The 17655-nt window shown below is 36.6% G+C and overlaps 6 protein-coding genes across 9 annotated transcripts in view; all 6 read right to left on the reverse strand.

Moving 5' to 3' along the window:
- LOC104703945 (pentatricopeptide repeat-containing protein At1g64100-like) overlaps positions 1 to 17655 on the reverse strand; it is a 51903-nt gene that overhangs the window by 28942 nt on the left and 5306 nt on the right. The gene's annotated exons all lie outside the window — the stretch shown is intronic.
- On the reverse strand, positions 774 to 1333 carry LOC109125696 (CLAVATA3/ESR (CLE)-related protein 2-like). Its single transcript, XM_019228130.1, has one exon. The coding sequence runs from the start codon at positions 1287 to 1289 to the stop codon at positions 1047 to 1049; it is 243 nt and encodes an 80-aa protein (XP_019083675.1). The 5' UTR covers positions 1290 to 1333; the 3' UTR covers positions 774 to 1046.
- On the reverse strand, positions 8070 to 11489 carry LOC104703950 (probable DEAD-box ATP-dependent RNA helicase 48). 2 transcript variants are annotated; one of them, XM_010420042.2, is made up of 10 exons: positions 10447 to 11489; positions 10249 to 10355; positions 10084 to 10139; positions 9772 to 9999; positions 9471 to 9677; positions 9298 to 9384; positions 9121 to 9216; positions 8830 to 9045; positions 8558 to 8740; positions 8070 to 8473 (listed from the first exon to the last, which is right to left on the reverse strand). In XM_010420042.2, the coding sequence occupies exons 1-10, from the start codon at positions 11454 to 11456 to the stop codon at positions 8243 to 8245; spliced, it is 2421 nt and encodes an 806-aa protein (XP_010418344.1). In that variant the 5' UTR covers positions 11457 to 11489; the 3' UTR covers positions 8070 to 8242. The 2 variants fall into 2 exon arrangements, with proteins under 2 accessions (XP_010418344.1, XP_019083669.1); XM_019228124.1 differs by having other exon boundaries at positions 10084 to 10142.
- On the reverse strand, positions 11677 to 14094 carry LOC104703949 (tetraspanin-10-like). Of its 2 annotated transcripts, none has more exons than XM_010420041.2 (11): positions 13713 to 14094; positions 13363 to 13459; positions 13223 to 13277; positions 13073 to 13128; positions 12924 to 12971; positions 12791 to 12839; positions 12629 to 12712; positions 12463 to 12530; positions 12259 to 12384; positions 12065 to 12140; positions 11677 to 11950 (listed from the first exon to the last, which is right to left on the reverse strand). In XM_010420041.2, exons 1-11 carry the CDS (start codon positions 13732 to 13734, stop codon positions 11885 to 11887), a joined length of 747 nt encoding a protein of 248 aa, XP_010418343.1. In that variant the 5' UTR covers positions 13735 to 14094; the 3' UTR covers positions 11677 to 11884. The 2 variants fall into 2 exon arrangements, with proteins under 2 accessions (XP_010418343.1, XP_010418342.1); XM_010420040.2 differs by having other exon boundaries at positions 13363 to 13475; positions 13713 to 14088.
- LOC104703948 (ABC transporter I family member 1-like) lies at positions 14337 to 15712 on the reverse strand. Of its 2 annotated transcripts, none has more exons than XM_010420038.1 (2): positions 15608 to 15712; positions 14337 to 15138 (listed from the first exon to the last, which is right to left on the reverse strand). In XM_010420038.1, the coding sequence occupies exon 2, from the start codon at positions 15131 to 15133 to the stop codon at positions 14444 to 14446; it is 690 nt and encodes a 229-aa protein (XP_010418340.1). In that variant the 5' UTR covers positions 15134 to 15138; positions 15608 to 15712; the 3' UTR covers positions 14337 to 14443. The 2 variants fall into 2 exon arrangements, with proteins under 2 accessions (XP_010418340.1, XP_010418341.1); XM_010420039.1 differs by lacking the exon at positions 15608 to 15712 and adding an exon at positions 15467 to 15589.
- LOC104703947 (ribulose-phosphate 3-epimerase, cytoplasmic isoform) lies at positions 15916 to 17605 on the reverse strand. Its single transcript, XM_010420037.2, has 7 exons — positions 17452 to 17605; positions 17050 to 17054; positions 16899 to 16961; positions 16699 to 16805; positions 16520 to 16617; positions 16340 to 16432; positions 15916 to 16248 (listed from the first exon to the last, which is right to left on the reverse strand). The coding sequence occupies exons 1-7, from the start codon at positions 17563 to 17565 to the stop codon at positions 16048 to 16050; spliced, it is 681 nt and encodes a 226-aa protein (XP_010418339.1). The 5' UTR covers positions 17566 to 17605; the 3' UTR covers positions 15916 to 16047.

Genomic DNA, 17655 nt, shown 5'->3' on the forward strand with positions numbered 1-17655 from the left:
TTTTTTTTAAAATATTCTTGTTTGTGTTTTTTTATTAACTGATTGCATCAGTTGAATATTTTTGTAAACTCTCTACTAAGTTAATAAAAAAAACTTCTTTCCAAAGAAACATAAACATAATAATTGTCAAAATTGTTTATCTTCCTACTGATTATGATTGCGCTGATCTTTGTTTGAACTCTTTCACACTTGAGCTTTTCTTGAAAGATAAATATAATGAAAATTCTGATTTAAGTCAATTTTGTGTGGAGGTGTGTTTATATATATTAAGTAGTATTCTTTTTAATAAATAGAATGTATTGAAAATAAAAGAGGGTCAAACGCATTGCCGTGCCGTGTCTTGCCTACCCATTTTGTTGACTCGTAAACTCATAATTATTGTCACTTAATTTCTTATTGTAAAATGAGAATTGTTTTACAAGATACATAGATCTTGACTTATTTTATGTCGTTTGTTTGTTCAATGGATGACTTATTTATTGTTTTGCTTATTGGGAACACTTATTGTTTTGCTTATACGATTGTTGACCTCGATTTATTTGGAATCAAAGAAAAGTTCAATTACTATATTGAAACTTTTGAAGCATATTCCAAATTTAATGCGTCTTATTTATAATAATAGATTTCGTCCGTATAGTAATAGACTTCATTGCAACAAACGAAACAAAAACAAAAAACCTATAGTAACATGGCAAAATATTATAACTGAGTAACACCCAAAAATTTAGATAATCATCACATCCCTTAACTAATAACAAATATAACACAGAATATGTTATCAATCGCAGCTTAATTCAAATCAATATAACAAGAGAATCATTTTAATACATATTTTCAAGATCGTATTAAATAACTGTAATTATGAATGAAAACAAAGTTACTAAAGTCTCTGTACGTATATCTATGATATATTTGTATCTACAAAACATAAGAAACTAAAGAACCAGAAAAAAAAAAGAGAATTTGTTGACACAAGAGGGAAACAAATCTAAAACAAATTTAATATAGTATAATGACGACAAAATTGTAACTACAATGTTATAGTATCATTTGTTGTGAAGCGGGTTAGGACCATGGGGAACTAATCTTGCCGAAACTCCGTAGATCCGATCATACTTCTCGGCGGCGCTTACCTTCGATAACATTCTCTTGCCGTCAAAACTTGATCGTTGGAACTCCTCCGTAGCCGTCATGGTAGGGAGCTTGCGGCTGGCGGAAGAAGACGTGAGCCCGGAGAAAAGAAAGATCATGACGATTATAAACGATAATCTCTGGCTCAAAATTTTCATCTTGTTTTCTCTCCGTAAGATTTTTNTTTTTTTTTTTTTTTTTTTTTTTTTTTGGTTTCTTGACAAGTCTTGTGTTGATGATGTCGATGAGTTAAGCAGGCTTAAGATTTATATTAATTACGGGATCGTGACATGGACCTGTGAGCGAAGGAAACAAACTAAATTCCTCTCAAGTCAATTAAATATTGTTAATTTTATCCTCCGTAAAGACGAAACTAACCTCTCCTTTGACTCTCTATAAGATAGTTCAAATTCAAACGTATTAATTATACAGCAACTGATAATTTTTTCTATGTGGGGTTTACGTGATTAATAACATTATTTTAGGTAAGGTGTTTTAGAGTTTTCATTTCGTAAATCAAACTTCAACAATTGTAATGAGCCTCACCGTCATCGTGGAGCACGCACGTTGTGTCGTTTGGTAAAATTAAGAAACAGAAGTATTGACGTTTTCACAAATGGGAACTTGATTCAAGGGTAGTATTGTCATACCCGATCGGGTGGAGTGCTCGCGTGGATCTCTCCGACCCGTCGATTCCTTGATCACACACCGTTGACTTTGAGATAATTTACTATTTATATTATTATTATTATTATTTTGGTTTCGCTACTCAAATTAATTATTTATGTAACTTCTTGACATCTAATTATTTGCGCGTTAACATATAATTTACTAATAAGTTATTCTTATAAGTTATAGAGACAATCGTTATTTTGTTATTGATTTCCTCCACCAAACCAAACCAATATGTATATTTATGAAAAGTAAAAAGTCAGCTAATATATATATATATATTATATATATTATATTTTAATTGGATCTACACAGTATTTTGCTAGAGTACACACAAGCACATTTATTGATAATTTTTTTTTTGTTAAAGAATTTTCTTATATAAATAAAATATTAAATTTATAGGATAGAACTATATTACAAACAAAAAAAATAAGAACAAAACTAAAAGAATGAAAGTTTTAAACCAAACAAAGACTGAAAAAAAGGAAGAAGCAACCAGAGCCTAATGCTTGATATGAAACTTAACTGATCCAACATTGAAGAAGGGAGGTCCCTCGCTTCAAATCCAATTGCATCAAAAAACTACACTTGTTATTCATGGTGGACATGATGCTTGTTGCTATTGAAACTGGAGAGACCGAAAGACCTTCATGGAATCGTCGATTTCTCTCTCTCCACAGTTCATAGAGTGTACCCTGCCAACCTTGAAGGAGAGCAAGTTTTGTATGTTTTGAGGCTGAAACTGTTGGCATCCAAAGAAGAATCTGATCCCAAAGTAACGGAGGCGATGATAGCTTAAGTCTTTGTGTAATTAATCTCCATACTTCAGCAGAATATGCACATTCAAAAAACAGATGATTTCGAGATTCATGAGCCAAACCGCAAAGAAGACAGTCTAACTCAATATCCACTCCCCAAGTAGACAAACGATCAAGAGTAGGGTTGTGATTAAGTATAAATAGCCATGAATTTATAGCATGCTTTGGGATAACAGCTTTGTGCCACACAAGAGGAGCCCAAGATTTTACTTGATTCGAAAACCTAACAACATTCCACACAGCTTTAGAAGAGAAAGATTGTACCATACCGTCGATTGCCCAAACCGGAGTATCATTTGCTGATGACAAAGTAATGGTAGAGATAAAAGAGTGGAGAAGAACTTGTCTCTCTGATTTAGCATTAGGAAGAGACCAACCATTCTCATTGCTCAATTCAGCCACAGTTGAAAACAAAGGGATCCCTAAGTGACTAGGGTCATCTGAACCAAGGAAATGGTAAAGAGATCCAAAAGGAGTCCATGGATCCCACGAGAAGAATGTAGAATCACCATTTCCAATATGGATGCTAAAAAATTTAAGAGCTTTGAAACGCAGCTTAAGTAATCTTCTGAAATTCCAAGAGTAAGAAGCATTCTTTTCATTGAGCGCCCACAAAGGAAATTTAGAAAGATACTTACTTNAAATAAGAACAAAACTAAAAGAATGAAAGTTTTAAACCAAACAAAGACTGAAAAAAAGGAAGAAGCAACCAGAGCCTAATGCTTGATATGAAACTTAACTGATCCAACATTGAAGAAGGGAGGTCCCTCGCTTCAAATCCAATTGCATCAAAAAACTACACTTGTTATTCATGGTGGACATGATGCTTGTTGCTATTGAAACTGGAGAGACCGAAAGACCTTCATGGAATCGTCGATTTCTCTCTCTCCACAGTTCATAGAGTGTACCCTGCCAACCTTGAAGGAGAGCAAGTTTTGTATGTTTTGAGGCTGAAACTGTTGGCATCCAAAGAAGAATCTGATCCCAAAGTAACGGAGGCGATGATAGCTTAAGTCTTTGTGTAATTAATCTCCATACTTCAGCAGAATATGCACATTCAAAAAACAGATGATTTCGAGATTCATGAGCCAAACCGCAAAGAAGACAGTCTAACTCAATATCCACTCCCCAAGTAGACAAACGATCAAGAGTAGGGTTGTGATTAAGTATAAATAGCCATGAATTTATAGCATGCTTTGGGATAACAGCTTTGTGCCACACAAGAGGAGCCCAAGATTTTACTTGATTCGAAAACCTAACAACATTCCACACAGCTTTAGAAGAGAAAGATTGTACCATACCGTCGATTGCCCAAACCGGAGTATCATTTGCTGATGACAAAGTAATGGTAGAGATAAAAGAGTGGAGAAGAACTTGTCTCTCTGATTTAGCATTAGGAAGAGATCAACCATTCTCATTGCTCAATTCAGCCACAGTTGAAAACAAAGGGATCCCTAAGTGACTAGGGTCATCTGAACCAAGGAAATGGTAAAGAGATCCAAAAGGAGTCCATGGATCCCACCAGAAGAATGTAAAATCACCATTTCCAATATGGATGCTAAAAAATTTAAGAGCTTTGAAACGCAGCTTAAGTAATCTTCTGAAATTCCAAGAGTAAGAAGCATTCTTTTCATTGAGCGCCCACAAAGGAAATTTAGAAAGATACTTACTTTTTATCCAGGCCACCCAAAAAAAACCAGCTCTAAAAAACAGCATCCAAAAAAGTTTCAAAACACAAGTTTCGTTCCAACTACTAATGTGCCTCAAACCAAGTCCACCTTCGAATTTAGGGAAACAAATGTTAAACCAAGACACTTTTGCACCTGAGGGAGAGTCTACCTTTCCATGCCAAAGGAAGGAGCTGCAGAGACTATTAATCTTTCTAATAACATGCTTAGGGAGGAAGAAAGCACTAGTCAAAAAACCGATAATTCCGAAGATAACTGTAGATAAGAGAGTTAATCTACCCGCCAAACTCAGAAACCTATGAGTCCAAGCATTCAACTTCTTCTGAATTCGAGATAGTAAAGGATCACAATCTTTAACTGAAAGCTTTTTGGAACAAAGAGGAAGACCCAAGTACCGGACCTGAAGAGAGGATGGAGTAAGATTGAAAACATGCTTTAGCCGGTTTAAGGTATCATCACTTACACCAGAACAAAACAAGGAGGTCTTCTCAATGTTCATTTTCAAACCAGAGATTTCCTCAAATTTTGCGAGAACAGACATAACTCCTCTCAAAGATTTTTCAGAACCCTCTAAGAATATTAGTAAATCATCAGCAAAACAAAGATGAGTAAGCTGAAGATCCTCACACCCAAGGTGGTAATTGAAAGATCTTTCAACTGCAGCTTTATTCAACATTAAGGATAACACATTCATTACCAGAACAAACAGAATTGGCGATAAAGGATCTCCTTGGCGCAAACCCGTCCTTCCTTTAAAGAATCCTGAAGAAACCCCATTTATACTAATACTGAAAGACGGGGAACAAACACACGCTCTTATCCAGGTAATGAAAACAAGAGGAACCTTATAAGCCTGAAGAGAATCGAGAAAAAAGTCTCATCTGACTGAATCAAAAGCTTTTGAGATGTCAACTTTGAGAGTAATTCTTTCTCTTCTTGTATTACGATGATAACCTTGCATAACTTCTGAAGCAAGAAACACGTACTCTAATAAAAGTCTATCTTTAACAAATGCAGTTTGGTTTGGAAGTATAAGGTCAGGAAGGAGACTCTTTAATCCGATAATTTTAAACTCATTTTCCTAACATTTCTTCCCATGCAAAAATGGGAATCCTGATATAAGAAAATGATCTTAGAATTTGTATAGTTCTTGTTTGCAAGTGTTATAGCTTGTCAAAATAAAATAGAAACGGATATATGGCATGTAATATAAAACAAAATGCGAGATTTAACATATACTTCAAAGTGGGTTTCTTAGATTTTGCAAGTAAGCCCTTTGGATCAGGACACGTCAAGGATATCTGACGTTGGTCATGCATGCGCCAACGATTACGACTTTTGTTCAGTTTTATAATAAAATGAACAGCTCATCGAATATGTGATATACGTAAACACAAGGCAGCGGTAATGTTTTGACAAATAATGCCTATCTAAATAGTAACCGTATAGTAGTACTTTTGTAAGATTATGAATTTTATATATGATGATAAAGATAAATTTATGTATACGTTATTTTGGCAGCGTGATAAATATAAACTACTGTTTAAGATATTTTGATTTTCGATTTAAGATAATGGATCAAAAGTTTGGGTATTCCTTCTAAACAAAAAGAACATTATTGAGGAGTTAAGTTTCAGTTATGGAGATGTCCGTGTCACACGAAAGATGACAGGCTAACGTAACAAGTTAAATTGCTGTTGCGGTAGCTCTCATGCTGTTTTCCATGTGAGAAGACCTAGTGATGAGATCATGATCAGTCCTAGGGTTGTCTAAAGTCCTTGTGGATTTATGAATTATGATGGCAGTTGTCTTAATATGTATATGTGGTTGGCTATTTACCGAGCCCATCGTTTCACCACCACCGCCACTGGCATTTCTCAAAAGAAATGAAAAACCTAGTGACTTGCTTTCTCCTCAAGAAACTGATGTTATTACAACTGTATATACAACTATTAAACAGACTAGCATCGTTTCTCTGTTTTTCTTTGCGGTCTTAGTGGTTATTTGAAGACAACCTTTGGGCTTCACGACTATGTTACTCTTCAATCTCTGGCCGATGTTCTCAGATTATCTCTCTTTCCTGTTTCTCTATAATCCCGTTATATGGTTAATTCAAATTAGTTGGGGTCTTAGGTAGGGTTCATTCATGTACCACTTAAATTTAAAATATGTATAAACATGTTGAATTTATCACCAAAGTTACATACTCGTAGGATGAAGAAGAAGCGATCCAAAGGGTGAGAGAAGAGGGAATCGTACAAACTAGAGTCCTCGCTCGCTCCTTATCGATCATTACTACGTACGCCTTTGACCGAATGAGAGATATTATGATATGCGCTCCCATCCCAACATAGCCGCCATAAGCTCTGCTCTGCTGATGATTTGAATTTGATGATGGCCTTTCAAAAGATTAAAAAAAAAAAAGAGGAAATTTGATGCTGTTACAGTTACATCTATTACAACGGTCACATAGTTATATCATCACAACGGTAACAAAATATTACTAACTTTTTTACAAACTTATCTTTTTATTTTATTTTGCTCACGTGACAAGGTGAGAGAGAGATAATATGACAATGAGTTTAATAATTAAAGAGCTAATCCTACAGAAATAGCTTAAACTAACTAATTACGCGATACCAATACAAAAAGTCCCACTATAGCTGTTCCGGTATAGCCGATGATCTAGTTGTTAACAATACAAACTATTGTTTGCTTATAAAAGCAGAAATCCTCGTGACTTATTGATTATTTGATTAGTAAATTTGGCTCAACAAATAACAAAATTGTTTAAATATGATGATGATTTTACTCTTGAAAATCACATTACTTATCATAAATGTGTGTATACATTTCTCTTCACGAGGATACATCTAAATTACCAACCCGGGTCGGTTTATTTTCGGATTGGTATACCAGTAATACCTTTGAGGCCCATCTTAACCGCGGTTCTTCGAAACAAAGCCNACAACTGTATATACAACTATTAAACAGACTAGCATCGTTTCTCTGTTTTTCTTTGCGGTCTTAGTGGTTATTTGAAGACAACCTTTGGGCTTCACGACTATGTTACTCTTCAATCTCTGGCCGATGTTCTCAGATTATCTCTCTTTCCTGTTTCTCTATAATCCCGTTATATGGTTAATTCAAATTAGTTGGGGTCTTAGGTAGGGTTCATTCATGTACCACTTAAATTTAAAATATGTATAAACATGTTGAATTTATCACCAAAGTTACATACTCGTAGGATGAAGAAGAAGCGATCCAAAGGGTGAGAGAAGAGGGAATCGTACAAACTAGAGTCCTCGCTCGCTCCTTATCGATCATTACTACGTACGCCTTTGACCGAATGAGAGATATTATGATATGCGCTCCCATCCCAACATAGCCGCCATAAGCTCTGCTCTGCTGATGATTTGAATTTGATGATGGCCTTTCAAAAGATTAAAAAAAAAAAAGAGGAAATTTGATGCTGTTACAGTTACATCTATTACAACGGTCACATAGTTATATCATCACAACGGTAACAAAATATTACTAACTTTTTTACAAACTTATCTTTTTATTTTATTTTGCTCACGTGACAAGGTGAGAGAGAGATAATATGACAATGAGTTTAATAATTAAAGAGCTAATCCTACAGAAATAGCTTAAACTAACTAATTACGCGATACCAATACAAAAAGTCCCACTATAGCTGTTCCGGTATAGCCGATGATCTAGTTGTTAACAATACAAACTATTGTTTGCTTATAAAAGCAGAAATCCTCGTGACTTATTGATTATTTGATTAGTAAATTTGGCTCAACAAATAACAAAATTGTTTAAATATGATGATGATTTTACTCTTGAAAATCACATTACTTATCATAAATGTGTGTATACATTTCTCTTCACGAGGATACATCTAAATTACCAACCCGGGTCGGTTTATTTTCGGATTGGTATACCAGTAATACCTTTGAGGCCCATCTTAACCGCGGTTCTTCGAAACAAAGCCGGAGGTTTCTCTAAACCGATAGAATGGCAAAACCGGTTAGCTAACTCGGCCAGCGTGGTTTTGTCCCTACCAGTTTCTCGAACCGAGTTGTAGTAACCGAGCCAAGCATGGTACGCTGCTTCTTTAATACTTGTATCAATCTTAGCCATTGACTGATCAACCTGGTCACAAAACAATTGTCCTCAATGTCAGTTGGCATTAAGAAAACTCCAGTTATGGTGTATAACACTAAATTTCAAACACACCTGAAGTTTAACTCTTGAATCAAGATCCGGAACTGGAATCGGTTCAAGAGGCAAATCTTTAAGCTCATCAAGAAAATATCTCTCCCATGGCGCAATCAACAGCAAACCTTCGCCTCCTTTGCCTTCTCTTCCGGTTCTACCAAGCCGATGTATATACTGTTCTCTATCACTTGGTATACCGACCTATCAACAACACAATACCAAGTCCAATCAGTCAAATATCCATAAAAAGGTTGTCCTTGGCATGAAAAATGCTTGCTTTTGTGCTTTACCTGTATAACCAAAGTAACATCAGGATAGTTCATGCCACGAGCAGATACATCAGATGTGACAAGAATCAGTCTATTCGATTCCTTAAACTCGTCTGATACACGTGTTCTATGGAGCTGAGCTTTTCTAGCATGAATCTCCCTAACGTTCAATTTCATTTCTCGGAGCAGAGTATACATCAGTGACGTTACCATACCAGTTGAGCAGAAGACTATTATCTGAAATTGGATAGTTACGAGTATTATAAAGATAAAGAGAGATTAAAACCGATATATTCACAAGGCTTGTTTTACCTTGTAATCAGACGTTTTGCTGATGTGTTCTTTTAGTAGATGAGGTACTAAGTGGAAATGAGATTCGTGTGAAGCAACAATAACAGATTGCTTCACCTGAAACCAAAGCAAGAAAATTCACTAACCAGATTCAAGTAACAAGCTTTTGAGACAAAAAGAAGAGCTTAAGTTTTTAACCTTATCATGAGTTTCTACACAACCAAGACCGATTGTGTCTATATAAGAGTGATCCCTTTTCAAAACAAGCTGCGAGACTCGACGGACCTGAAGTAACCCAACTTTAAGCTGTGTTCTCGCATTGGATTTTGTCATAAAGGTAAAAAAAAAATGAAGTTATATAGCAATTGTACCTCTTTTGGGATGGTTGCAGAAAAGAGAAGAGATTGTCTTTGACGAGGCAAACAATCTATAATTTTTTCGACATCTCTCCTGAATCCTAGGTCTAGCAAAAGATCAGCCTCGTCAACTATAAACAATTTAAGCGCCATCAAACGTGATGTTAACCCAGACTTATTCTCTATATGATCCAAGAGTCTTCCCGGAGTTGCAATTAGTATCTGTAACAAAGTGTGGAAAGAAAAGAAGGTTTTAACACAACAGCTAGAAATTGTAAGCAATTCCTGTAAGACAAAGAACAACGGTTGGTCAAACCTGGCAAGGCTCGGATTCTAGTCGTTGCTGATCAAGTTTGAAGCGGGTACCTCCAGTTAGAGTCTGAACACCGATACCTTCGTGGTATTTGAGCAGAGCCTTGCCCTCTGCAGCAATCTGACTCGCAAGTTCTCTTGTGGGACATAGGATAAGAGCAAATATCGGAGGAACTTTGTGAACACTTTTACCGTTGTTCATCGCTTTCAGAACTGTTTCAATTGCAGGAAGCTGTTTTTTCAATTTTAACAGCGTTATCTAAAGAAACAACATAAGCTAAGGCAAGTGATATTGGAGTAAAGGATTGTAAAATACCAAAAAGGCCATGCTTTTTCCCGTCCCGGTTTTGGCTTTGACTAACGCATCTTTACCTGCTTTAACATAAAGGATACTCCTTTGTCACATGCCAATTCTTTGATACAAATGAAGAAATTTAAAACCATAGCAGAGAAATCAGAAAAGAGCTAGAAGGATGCGTACCATCGAGGCACTCAGAGAGAGTGGCATATTGAACTCTAGTCATATTAACAATGCCAGACGCAGAAAGCGCCTTTAAAGTCAAAGGAGATATACTCGACTCATCAAATCTGCAACCATATACAGAACGAGTAGAACTCATCAAAATCCAAACTTGAACAAATTCAAAAGCCTTATTAGACAAGGGGTTTTAAAAAATACCTTTTCCCACTGTAAATAGAGTCATGAGGCTCTTGGTTCTCCTCCATTACATTATCCACAGATCTTCTTTTACTGAGATCTTCTCTAACTGTATTAATATCTAAAGGAGGATACAGCTCTTCATCCGTGACATTACGATTCACTCTTTTCGTCAGTTTGATATCGTGGTTACCTAACGACGCACTGCTTCCTGTCTTTCTCAAATCCATCCAACCTATCATCTTTCCTTCTTCACCTTCTTCATCAGAATCCTCTTCAGTTGAACTATCATTCTTCCTAAACTTCCTCCGACCAAACAAACCTTTGTTCCTTATAACTCCTTCAACACTCCTCGAGCTCTTCACTTTCTCCTTCGTACCCGCAAACTTAGGTGAAAAAGGACTCAAAGTATCTAACTTTTTAGGATCAAAGTCATCTCCTTCATCACAAGAACTCTCATTTCTCTTAAACCTACCTCTACTCATACTCGAAAAGCCTCTCCTACTACTACTACTACTACTACTACTACCCATTGAAACAAACTTCCTCACATCAATTGGCGAATTAAAATTAGAATCAATCGAATTCGAACCTGTTCCTCCATTATCCCTACGAGACAATCTCGACAACCCTTCTTCTTCTTCCGATTTCTTAACCGGCCCGTCATCTTCATTCCACAAATCCTCTGCTCCAGCTTTCATAAACCGATCAGCCAAGGTTTTGATATGCTCTTTCGGACTCATCGGTCCGTGACTCTGCTTCGGTTTCGCCGTTTTCTCGCCGGAATCTTGATTTCCCCACATTTTAGCTCGGATCTCGGTCCGAATCCGAGATTCGTAAAGCTGCTTCTCTTGATCCAAGAGCTTGTTCTCTTTCTCTCTAGCTTTCTTCTCGTGCATTCGTTTCCATTGCCACTTGTTGAGTCCTCCAGGGAAGGTTCTCGGACCACCACCCATGTTTCGGGTGACGATTCGGTTCCATAAGGAACCTGTCAAGGATCCAGATCGTTCCCGGAGAATTAACGAATACATTTTCCGATGACTCTTTTTGCAGACGAAATGTGAATTTATTTTTCTTTTCTCCTGAGGTTTTAGGGTTTAAGGCAGTAATCGAAAGATGGTTATATCCGGTCTGACATTTATAAAATCTCGGTTTGGATTTGAAACCGGTTATTAAACCAAATTTTAACTCCGGTTTATATCTCAGATTTTGATGTTTTTTTTTCCTCTGTTTGATGGAAGGAGAAGAAAAGAATCACATTTGCTCTGTTTTGATCTGTTTCTACAACTTATGTGGATTACACAAGAGTAAAAAAGAATAAGAGAGAGAAGTTGTTGTTGATCTTGTGTCTCTCTTTTGGAAGCATACACCAAGATAAGAATAGAGTGAGATTCTTCTGCAACTTGGGGAGAATGAATCAGGTGAAGAATGTTTTTAACCTTGGCCTGGCTTCGATTTTCTAAGGTTTGGATCGGTAACTAGCAGCATTCCTTCTAGCGCAGCATCCCACAAAGTAAACCATTGACTGTTGATGTATGTTTCAAACAAAACAATAGAGAAAACAAATAGTTTAGTTCTCATTAGAACAGTTCCAAGATTTACAAAAGTGTTTCTGTGTATGTTTAATAAGAGATCTTACCAAGACAACAAACAGAACCACATTGAAGATCGCGACAAGCCGCCACTCGGTTTTCATGTACTGAGCTACTCCAGCTCTGCGGTTATTAAATCAAATTGAAAAGAATTATTATTATTAGTCGTCTCATCTGAAAATGAATGACAGAATTGTAACAAAAAGAGCTTTTAAAGGGGAGTGGAAGTTGATAGCTCTACTTGCAAGAATCACAATTGTAGCACTTGATGGTCCTCAAATTCTTGTAAAGCTTACAATCTTTGTAAGAACTTATCGAATGAAAGCTCAAGTCATAGTAGGAAGCATTCACCGCAGGGTAACCACACCTTTGCAACAAAATAAAAAATTGAGACAGTGAATTAGAAAACATCAACAAAATTACAAGAAGATGCATATATACATACTCAGATGGTGGTCGACAACAGCCAGCTTCTATAGGGGTTAATTCTGCGGATTTCAATTGTTTGATAGTCTGAAACAACAACAAAATCAAGAACATTTCAAAGATTATCCAGGTCGGTAATATTAAGGCATTTTTGTTGGGGGGGGGGGGGGGGGAAGGTACTAGACCTTATATCTCTTGGAAAGCTTCCTACATTGCTCTGATTTAACAAGACAACTCTTTAGTCTGTTCCAGTTATTAGTATTGTTAAGCTGAAACATCGATGAGAGTTAGACATAAAAAAAAGAAGTAAACATTCTACTTTGAATGATATTTTCTTGCCGCAATACCTGTTTCAGAAACCATGAGCTGTAATCATTCAGCTTATACTCCTTGTACCTAATTAGAAGACAGAAAGATTTTTAAGATTTATATAAATTAGAATAGGTAATGTGACCATGGAGGAATAGAGTGTACACTTACCTTAAACCAGGGTTAGTATGTCCGGAGCCATTGTTTGTTACAATGAACCTGTAAAACCCCACAAATGAGAACAATGAATGAGAATTCTCTCAAAGAGATCTTCAACTATCTGAGCCTTCATGAAAAACCTTTTGGAGAGTGAGACTTACGCTAATACGGTAAAGACAAGAATTGCGATCAAAACGATCAAGAGCACAACAAGATACTTCAAAGGAAGAATCATCCATGTCAAGGAAGATCCAAATCAAAAAATTTCCAACATTAGAAATAGAAAACAGAACATGGTAAGTGAAGGATACAATCCAAAGAAGCGCTACACTTCTCTTGCACGCGCCAAGAAACCCGATTATGGATCTGGAAAAAACCATCAGATCATAGACAATTCATAACATATAACCATTCTTGTGTAGTGTCAATTTTGAAAGTAGTGTTATCTCACATCAAGAAGATGAAACCACCAAGAGCTATGACTGGAAATGTAAGTGACCTTCTGCATCCATCATTATGTGTACTCATCCACACCCCAAATATTATCACTGCCACAGCCAATAGCTTCACCAGAAATGTAACACACAGACATTACTATATTAAGTTACAGAAACGGCAACATTAAATGGTCTAAGCTTTCACATTTTTATCACGCAAAACAGTATAATTTCACTAAGAATCTTCACCAGACAGAAACCTATAACCTGTACGGAAACCCTGAATCTAATTCGAGAAACCAAATCCATTGAAGAGAACCAAAGGAAGATCATAAACTAAGTGAAGAATAGATTTTAAGCTCACCATTGTAAGAAGATTGACCCATCTGATAACGAAAGTGCTTGTGCCCATACCCATGTTTTCAAGATTCTTTCTTTTGAAAAAACCCTTTAAAGAATCAAAGAAAGACACAAATTGAAAGAGAAAGATGAAAACTTTGGTTCAGGGTTCTCTGCTAAAGATTGAAAGAGAAAACAAATGTGTCAGTGAGGAGAATTTAAACTTCTCATGGGGTCTTCTAATCAAAAAGAAGAAGAAGAAGAACTGAAGAACGAAAATGACTTGAGGGTATTTTCTCAGTATAAGAAAAAAAACAGCTCATGCTTAGTTCCAGTTATCGATGGATGGGGTTTAAGAACAGACACGACACGACATATGAATAAGAACAACAAATAAGAGAGAGAGGTCAATGTACAAACGTATACGTTTGACTCGTGCCAAATCCTAAGAGCGAACTGCGATTTGGTGTTTCAGTCTTTTCATAAAGTTATACTATTGGTTCTTTAACCTGTTGCAATTTTAAACTTAACATGCGTATTACCTTTTTTTGTAGAGCATAGATTTATTTGTCTGTTTGACCAGAAACCAAATATTTTATTTGTCTTTCAAAAAATTATAGTTAAGTTATTCAATTTTAGGATAAGCTCATAAAAACATTCCAAAAATGCTTTAACCAAAGCTGTTTGAGAGTTGAGAATACTCATATAACATTACACAAGGTATATAAGAAGATAAAACACTCTTTGATTCTTGTACTAAGAAATGTCTGCACGATCAAGCATATCAATCAGAGTCATCTTTCTTGGAAACCTAGGAGGAAGCCTCAAGATCATAGCATCTTCAATGTCAATAGGAAGATGAGTAGCAACAATCACAATCCCTCCTTTTTTCCTATGCTCTGCAATGACATACTCAAGCAATCTAACTCCTTCATCATCCAAAGCAACTGATGGTTCGTCCAAAAGCCAAATCGGTCTGTCTATAGCAAGGAGCCTCGCAAGTTGCAACCTTTTCCTCTGACCCATTGACAACATTCTCGACTTCTCTTTCACCAATCTCCCTAAACCCATTAGCTCCAATGCCGGTTGTGCTTTGCCGATTTTATTCTCGAGAAGCTCAAACCATTGGACATTGTCGAGTACTGTGAATCTCTCCTTGATGGCGTCTTTTAAAGAGATCCAGTTGAGTTGGAGTTTGTACTGTTGGAAGATTCCTGATTGAGTTATGTCGTGACCGTTCCAGAGGATTTCTCCAGCAGATGGTTTTGAGAATCCAGCTAACATTCTCAAGAACGTTGATTTACCGGAACCGTTGGTTCCTGTTAAGACAAGTGCACCACCGTCATGAAGAGATACATTGACATGTCTTAGAATCTGCTGCGCGTTTCTCATACAAGAGACGTTTTGAAGAAGAAGCCGAGGGATTTGAGGCCTCCTTATAGACATTGTATCTGAATAAAACATAGCCATAAGAGCAGATGAGTAAATCTATGAACAAAAAGGCTAACGAATTTGTGTAGAATAAGTTCAGAAACAGAGCAGCCATTAAGAGTGAGAAAATCTATAAACAAAAGCTTTATGAATAGTGTAGCTTAAGTTCAGAAACAGGACTGATGATCATCACATAACATTTACTATTTCATCGGTTATGAAAAACACAATTTTTTGTAAGATCACCACATGAATCCGATTCTAAGATCAAAACTTGAGTTGCAGATCCTATAAAGCTAGAGACCATTCCATAGATTTTACAAAACTAATTAGTAAAACGAGAGAGACCTGGTGGATCTAAAGAAGTTGAGAGAGCTGATTGTAAAAACAACGCGATTCAATTTAGAAAGGTTCCCTAAAATCAATGATCTCAGAAGTTCGAATACAACCAAGAGGATAAAACCCATATTCACAAACTGAATTACATACCTGAAAAAAATCGAACCAGGAGAGTGTTATTGAAGAAGAAGAAGATGTGATTTTTGCAGAAGGGAAACGATTCTCTTTGGTTTAGGGTTCTCCTTTCTGATAACCGACCGTGAATTTTATACTTAAACCGATAAATTTGTTGGCTCAATCACAGGATCAATTTAATTTAACCGGTCCAAACCGGTTTAGTCTTTTCATTTTTTCTTCCTCAAAATCCGAACGGTTCAACTGCTTCTGCTTCTCACTGCACGATCAAGATGGTGAAGTGTGATGGCTAGTGGTTATACAAATCTTAAAGAGAAAATAAATAGAAAAAGATTTGTGTATAAGGCAGTGAGAGTATTATTAATAACTCAAATGATTTGCTACAAACATGTCTTGGAACCAAAAGACTACATCAAGATTCACGAAATCAACATTTTAGAAACAGGCACTCCATTTTAAGTGGTCGGTGAGGAGGCTTTCTCAACACTTTCCCGCAGAAGGGATATGACGTCCCCTGGCTTCGGAGCACCGAACACTGAACTTCCTGCAACGATACAGTTGGCCCCTGCTGCAGCCGCTGCGTCAATTGTTGAAGGGCCTAAGCCGCCATCTACTTCAATATCAAGTGTTGGGTACTTCTGCCTCAATGTCTGGACCTAAACCAAGAATATCAAACTAAGGTTACCATGGGATTTTTTCCATTAGCAAATGGCATTCACATCTCCAGAGTTGAAACATTTTTTTAACCTTGTCCATCATGTTGGGCATGAACTTCTGGCCTCCAAATCCAGGCTCCACAGTCATCACAAGAACCATTTCAACCGGAGTTGCTCCTTCAACCTGTTATATACATAGTTCAAACCATGATAAACCGTATCACAATCTGGAACAGGTATATGCAAAATAGAAGAATAAAATTCTTCATACCAGAGGATAGACTTGTTCAACAGGTGTTCCCGGATTTAGAGCCACACCTGGTCTCATCCCAGCAGACTTAATCTTTCTCACAAGTTCTTGCCAATTCTCTGAAAATAAACAAATAGCACAAGTCGAGATCATAAAGATAAGACAGGTGCGGGACACAGCTACATATAGTATTATTATACCTTGGGCGACCTCAATATGGAATGTAAAACCAGAAGCCCCAGCTTTACCCATCTGTTCCACGTAATCCATGGGATTCGTCACCATCAAGTGGCAATCAAGATAAGCACTGTGATAAAAGTTTGTAGGGACATCAGTTCTCACTTGAACAACATGTCAGATATTTTTTATTAATCCAAAAGGGATGTAGTGAGTAATATACTCTGTGTGCTTTCTCAAACTCTCGATGACAGGAGCACCAATCGTTAAATTCGGAACAAAATGCCTGCCCGCGAGTAACACAGAATTATACCGGCCAGATACTCATAAGCCATAATCCATACTAGAGTAAAACAAACACAGCTAAAATTTACCCGTCCTGCAAATGAAATAACATGGTATAATAATATTAGTATGAAACAATCAAAGGTTGGTGTAGCATAATATAAGTCCTACAACAACAACAAGACACAGCTTCTTGGTTGTTTGATACTAAGAGCAGCAGACAGCAGAGATACAAGTTTCAGATTAAAATTTCAACAACTGATGAAGTTGACCACATCATGAACTAGTGTGTTTCCAATAACATAATATAGAAATTAACTCAAGATCCGTGTGTAGAGACAATAATATGAAAGCATAAGTAGTGATTGAGAATCAAATCATAATTCTTGGAACTTTATAATATCAAAGTTGAAGACTTTTAAATCACCAATTAAGTAAAATCAAAAATTTCAGATTCGAATAAGCAAATGAAGCAATAAAGGGTGGTTTACCATAATGTCCATGTGAAGCCAATTGGCGCCTAAATCGACCATCCGCTTAGCCTCCGCCGCGAGATTAGCAAAGTCCGATGACAACATCGACGGAGCGATCTTCGGCGACACCATCTTCCCCTTGATTTTAACGACGGCTATGGTAGAGAAGAAGAACCACAAGAGAAGAGAAAAAAATAAGAAAATATTTGGGCAGTTGGGTCA

The sequence above is a fragment of the Camelina sativa genome, chromosome 7, assembly GCF_000633955.1.
Source record: "Camelina sativa cultivar DH55 chromosome 7, Cs, whole genome shotgun sequence".
Taxonomy (NCBI): Eukaryota; Viridiplantae; Streptophyta; class Magnoliopsida; order Brassicales; family Brassicaceae; genus Camelina; species Camelina sativa.

Coding starts and splice junctions, on each gene's coding strand:
- LOC109125696 (XM_019228130.1), bottom strand. CDS start 1,289: ATGAAAATTTTGAGCCAGAGATTATCGTTTATAATCGTCATGATCTTT.
- LOC104703950 (XM_019228124.1), bottom strand. CDS start 11,456: ATGTATTCGTTAATTCTCCGGGAACGATCTGGATCCTTGACAGGTTCC. Junction 10,000..10,083: donor GAAAAAGCATGGCCTTTTTG/GTATTTTACAAT, acceptor TTGAAAAAACAG/CTTCCTGCAATTGAAACAGT. Junction 9,385..9,470: donor CTGCAACCATCCCAAAAGAG/GTACAATTGCTA, acceptor GGGTTACTTCAG/GTCCGTCGAGTCTCGCAGCT.
- LOC104703949 (XM_010420040.2), bottom strand. CDS start 13,766: ATGGGTATGGGCACAAGCACTTTCGTTATCAGATGGGTCAATCTTCTT. Junction 13,278..13,362: donor GGTGGTTTCATCTTCTTGAT/GTGAGATAACAC, acceptor GGTTTTTTCCAG/ATCCATAATCGGGTTTCTTG. Junction 12,713..12,790: donor GCTCATGGTTTCTGAAACAG/GTATTGCGGCAA, acceptor TCGATGTTTCAG/CTTAACAATACTAATAACTG.
- LOC104703948 (XM_010420038.1), bottom strand. CDS start 15,133: ATGTCTATAAGGAGGCCTCAAATCCCTCGGCTTCTTCTTCAAAACGTC.
- LOC104703947 (XM_010420037.2), bottom strand. CDS start 17,565: ATGGTGTCGCCGAAGATCGCTCCGTCGATGTTGTCATCGGACTTTGCT. Junction 16,433..16,519: donor TTGAACAAGTCTATCCTCTG/GTATGAAGAATT, acceptor TGTATATAACAG/GTTGAAGGAGCAACTCCGGT. Junction 16,249..16,339: donor TGCCCAACATGATGGACAAG/GTTAAAAAAATG, acceptor TTCTTGGTTTAG/GTCCAGACATTGAGGCAGAA.